The following is a 5,328-nucleotide window of genomic DNA, read 5'->3' on the forward strand; positions in this document are numbered from 1 at the left end:
CTCTCCAACTGCCAGCATCACTGGCAACCCGACGACGCTGTCATAAACCGGAGAATAAATTCCCGTTTAACGATCCTGAAAGCGGTCGTCGTATTTTCTGAATGGTTATTATTGCAGGCTGCATTAATTTATAAGTACAGGCCTAGGACGATTGGATGCGACCCCATTCAGAGACATAATACAAGCTGCTGGTTATAGGCCGACGCTGTTGGTATTTGTGTTTAGGCTGGTGCATACGTGCGCGTCATATGTTGTGTAGCTGAGGTCGGTGTAAATTAATAGCAATTCACTCGGATGTTTTTCGAGGTTTTCCAAGGGCATCAGTGAGCGACACAGTGCGGCAGCGATGTGCACGTCTGCCGGCTAAAAGAAGCAAGTGGGAGGGATCCTGTTTCTGCTACTGTCGCTAGTCGTTGAGTTTTCAGAGTTATCGGCCATATCCAGGATTCAGGCACTCTCGGCTTCAGCTCCTCACTTGGTTCACCGCCTGGCTATAAGATGCGACGTCATGAGATGATCGCGCCTGGCAGATGTTGCTGTGTTGCAGTTGCACAGGCATAGATTGTCCGCTTCTTCTCGCCGTTCCGGGGATGCTTCTGTAAAACGGTTCGTATGATAAATGTTTAGTCCTCGCTTTGTGCTCGGATAGATAGCAACATTCATTTAGTATTCGGGATTGCATAAAATGATACCTGGATCTGCCGCATCAATGCTACCATCTGCAGAAGCTGCGAAATTGTACCAGACCAATTACGTCCGCAACTCCCGTGTTATCGGACTTTTATGGGCCATCTTCACTATCCTGTTCGGTATTGTTAACGTGACCATATTCTCACAGCCCTATTGGATTGGGGATGGCGTGGATACGCCGCAGGTCGGCTACTTCGGCCTTTTTCACTTTTGCGTCGGAGACGGAATCTCCAGAGAGCTGGCCTGCCAGGGTAGCTTCACTGAGTTCTCCGCTATCCCCTCCAGCGCGTTCAAGGCCGCCTCCTTCTTCATTGGAATGTCCATGATGCTGGTTGTCACCTGCATCGGCTGCTTCAGTCTCTTCTTCCTCCTCAGCACATCCACCGTGTACAAGATCTGTGGCTGGATGCAAGCAGCATCAGGTAAACCCTTTTAATGAAACTGGGGTGAAGAGGGCTGAAATGGACCTTGAATTGGGGCTTAGAGGATAGTTTATTGTCACTGTATTCACAAAATGTAGAGAACGCATGTCTAAATATGACAATTATCCACTGTTATCTTTCCAGCTACAGTAAACACAGTTACAGGCTATATTTTCTAAATAAAGAAATGACAGTGGTTTTGTTTTTTATATATTGGATCTTATCAAACGAGTGTATCTGGGGCCAAATTCTTTCTGTTTAGGGTCTTTGGCATGATATGTCTTGGAAACCCTTAAACCCATAAACACTGGGCTGGATTTTATCTGATTGATTAGTTGATAATAACACATTAATTGTCAATTGGAACAGCCAAAATGTATTTAAGCAGGCAGTGTCCAGGATCTCTAATGGAGCTGTCAGCCAACACATCTGAACAGACTGCTGTCCGTGGTGCTGAAGTGTTGCTGAGGAAATGGTGGCCATTACTACTGTATTTACACTTACTTTTTGACTGTATAAGCTACAGGTGTAATCACAATCTCAAGTGTATCTCATCGTATTACACAATATCAAAATAAAATCCTGTTATAGTTAAGCATTTACAAATATTACATACATGACATACACAACAGCAACAAATGAAGACATTAATCCCCTTGTTGCTGCCTTGTGTTTGCATGTGTGTCAGAAGACCTGTCGATAAATTTGGGAGTGATAGCATGTTCCAGTTAGGGGTGCACTGATCTGATACGATCATCATTGGTCCAATACTGACCTTAATACGCCGATCTGGTATTGGCCATGAAGTGACCAATCAAATGCAAAGTTTTCTGTGAATTCGCAATTATGCTAGCTTTCATTAAAAATGATCCCAGTTCAATGCAGTAAGGTGTAGCCTACTGATCAGATTTTACATTTAGGGAAGATACCCTGAGTTAAGGTATGGGGCTCGGTATCAGGAGAGAAAAGGTTGGATGGGTGTATTTGTAGTTATTATCCTGTGTTTTGAATTTTGGTTTTGTTTCCATTAGGAACACGTATTGTGCCTTTACAATTAAACTTTTCTTTACATAACAATATAGAGACACTGGAATCTTGATGTGGATAGATAGATAGATAGATAGATAGATAGATAGATAGATAGATAGATCAAAAATTATGGTCCAGTGTGACTGAATAATATAATGCAGGAAAGTTGCTTATAGTAATACTTTTTATTGATGTACAATAAACTGAAGCAAATTGATAACTGATGAATTAATTCAGTAATAGTATACCATGGAAGAGGTATAGCTACAATGCAGACAATTATAATGTGTCTTTCTGTATGATCTGCAGTCTATCCTCAGCCAACAGGTGTGTGTGTGTGTGTGTGTGTGTGTGTGTGTGTGTTAGAGTTAGGGTTATTGAGGGTGTTTGAATGTTGTAAAGGTCAGTGGTTCAGCTGCTGGCAGTGTTTTGTCACTGTGGGCTAGTGTCATCCAGTATGAGTGGAGGCCTCCATCATCTGAATGGAGTCCAGACGTTGCCAAACATCGGTCTGCTCAGCTGTACCGGTGGTCGAAGCAGCGGGCTTCCTGTTCGCAGTAAACACAAATTCGGGGGATTATTTTGGAACAACTCCAGCTCAGTGTGTCATGTTGGGCGGAATTAATGCAAAAGGCCTGTCTAATGAGTAGACCGCTGGGCTTTGTGCCTCTGCAGCTAAGACATGAAAGAGAAAGCCAAGAAAAGAGACCCTGACCACGACAAGCTGGCACAGGGATGCCTAATGAGCAAGCCTGGCTGCTTAGCACTGTCAAACTTCATTACACTTAGCTGAAGGTTAAACTTACGCTACCTTCACTTACTAGCCCTGTGGAGGACAGGTGGCCCACTGGCATCGGTAATGGGCCCCTTACTGTCTTGACAGGGAGGTACAAATCATCAATATGATGATAAATGGCAGGTTGGAATATGCTCGCGTGTGTGCAAGAGAAAAGGGGACTGTGGAACCATTCTTTATTTCTTAATTGCTCTTTTTTCTTTTATCCACAATTTTCCTTCTTTAAAGATTTTGGCATCACAAATGTATGTCACATCTTGTCTCATGCTAATAAAGCAAACTGAAAGTAAAATTGATACAGTGGGGCAGCTCCTGGTCCAGGGACATGAATGATAGTCAGTATCCAGAGCACTGTGCTCTGCCTCAGCATCATCATTATAATTCTTTTTTGTTTTCTCATTATGAGGCTTCCTTTTTTTGTCTTTGGCACATATTTATATGGTCTGAAAAACAGCACATAACAGTACAACATGCCTCATTTAATAAAAAGGGTTATTCAGATTTTCCATGAAGCCCACGTAAAAGGGCTCAATGTTTGATGAGAAAGCAAACTGCCAGGACATATTAGATCTCTCAAAATGTTGACGTCAGCCAAACAAAGTTGAGTGCAGAAATGCTCCTGCATCCATCCTGCCCTAGATGGACTTGTATCCTTCTTTTACTTTCCTCACCAGAGCTATTTCTATCTGTGCATCTGCTCAAGTCTGTAGCATGCAGATGTAAGCGTGTTTTTTTTCCTGCTGAGCTGAGCATAGCAAGCTACATAATGCAAAAGCTCCTTTACCTTATCTCTTTCTGCTACCTTCACACAATTTCACCCTTCTACGCATCTCAACTCATTTCACTTGCTCATTTTAACGTCACCACATCTCCAGTTCCACTCTCTTTTATACCTTTTTTCCTTTACCTCCCCTCCCTGTCCTCTTTACCCTTCTTTTCTCTTAATAAACTTGTTCCAGTGAGTACAATACATGCTGTCCATTTCTCTCTGCACCTTTTTATGTCCTGTCCTGCAGTTCTTCAGTGGGCTGCACGCCAATTAACTAAAAACACTGTGAGGTCAATGATAATTACTTCGCCATTTTATTCTGTGTCTACGTATGCTGTTATGTCAGCTACCAGCCCTTTTCTATATTTAATGAGATTGTTTCTTCTCAAAAACATGAGTCATATCTGTGAATGAGCAAGATGTACGCTGTGTAAAGTCAGCAGAACAAATGTGCAGACCGAGGGTGGCCTAGACTGTTTTCAAAGAGCTCCATTTACGTTTAAGGGTCAGATATAAATTTTTTGTTTATTTTATTAGTTCGTCTGTTCTGTTAGTGTGGGCTTGGTTGTTGTTTTTCATGAAATAATTAAGAAAGAAAAGCTTTGCTCTAGAATTCATAGGGAAGCAAAATGCCAAAATTGCATTTGGAAACATCCTCTACTTCTTCTTTGATGTCTTTGGTAGTTAATACTTTAGGGATTACGTTTCAGATTGTGCACACAGCAGCGCTTTATGCAGCATCTGCAATGCTTTCTCTGATGATAAGCCGATAATAAGTAAATTTAAACATAAGAAACATTTGTCTAATGAGCTACTCTCAGCAAGTCTATTTCTAGTGGCCCTTTGATCTAAAACTAAAAGTAGTGAAAAATTACCCAAGGTGACGAGTCCAAATTATTATCAAATTATTTGTTTTGTTCAACTAACTGCTCAAAACCCAAGATATTCTGCTTACTATCACATAAAAAAGAAAAAAAGAAAAATTCTCACAATTGAGAGACTTTTTTTTGCATTTCTTGCTTGAAATAATTAATTGATTATAAAAATTTTGCTGAATAATTTTTTGTCAATCAACTAATTCATTGACTAATTGTTTTAAGACAAATTCCAACACGTAAATGAATTAGGCAAGTAAGCACTAGGTCTGACCTTACGGCTAAACTTGTGAATTTAGCTACTAGAATCAGAATCAGAAGGAGCTTTATTGCCTAGTAGTTTTTACACATACGAGAAATTTGCTTTGGTGATAAGGTGCTTCACGTAGACAAACATACAGTTGACATAAATAAATGTAGAAATATATAAATTTGGAATAAACAGATGCAAGTTATATAAGAATAATAAAAGAATAGAGAAAAATAATACAACTATTTGCAGAGAAAGAAGAACATGGAAGATATTTACATGTGCATTATTCCAGGTTTGTGTTGTGCAGACGTATTGCAAAGGAAGAGGATACAGTGTAGATAAGTATATAAAATTGACAAAATATAAAAATATAGAATAACGATTAACAATTAACAACAAATATGTGCAATATGCCAGGTTTGTGCATGATATGAAATAATATTTACACATGCAGAGACATTTGTATTACTAGAAAGGGGGGGGGGGGGGGGGGG

At 40.3% G+C, this 5,328-nt stretch overlaps 1 protein-coding gene and 1 long non-coding RNA gene across 2 annotated transcripts in view; one reads left to right on the forward strand and one right to left on the reverse strand.

The window, feature by feature from the left end:
* The first annotated feature begins 437 nt into the window (after positions 1-437).
* The window catches only part of LOC123961874 (LHFPL tetraspan subfamily member 3 protein-like), a 24,305-nt gene continuing 19,414 nt past the window's right edge, over positions 438-5,328 (forward strand). The window contains exon 1 of the mRNA XM_046037645.1: positions 438-1,112. Coding sequence (XP_045893601.1) covers positions 686-1,112 — 427 coding nt within the window. The 5' untranslated portion in view covers positions 438-685. The remainder of the gene's footprint in view (positions 1,113-5,328) is intronic.
* The window catches only part of LOC123961875, a 15,399-nt gene continuing 12,508 nt past the window's right edge, over positions 2,438-5,328 (reverse strand). Inside the window, exon 3 of the long non-coding RNA XR_006822800.1 lies at positions 2,438-2,689. This is a non-coding gene — a long non-coding RNA (uncharacterized LOC123961875). The remainder of the gene's footprint in view (positions 2,690-5,328) is intronic.

Source organism: Micropterus dolomieu, linkage group LG22, assembly GCF_021292245.1.
Source record: "Micropterus dolomieu isolate WLL.071019.BEF.003 ecotype Adirondacks linkage group LG22, ASM2129224v1, whole genome shotgun sequence".
NCBI classification, from domain to species: Eukaryota; Metazoa; Chordata; class Actinopteri; order Centrarchiformes; family Centrarchidae; genus Micropterus; species Micropterus dolomieu.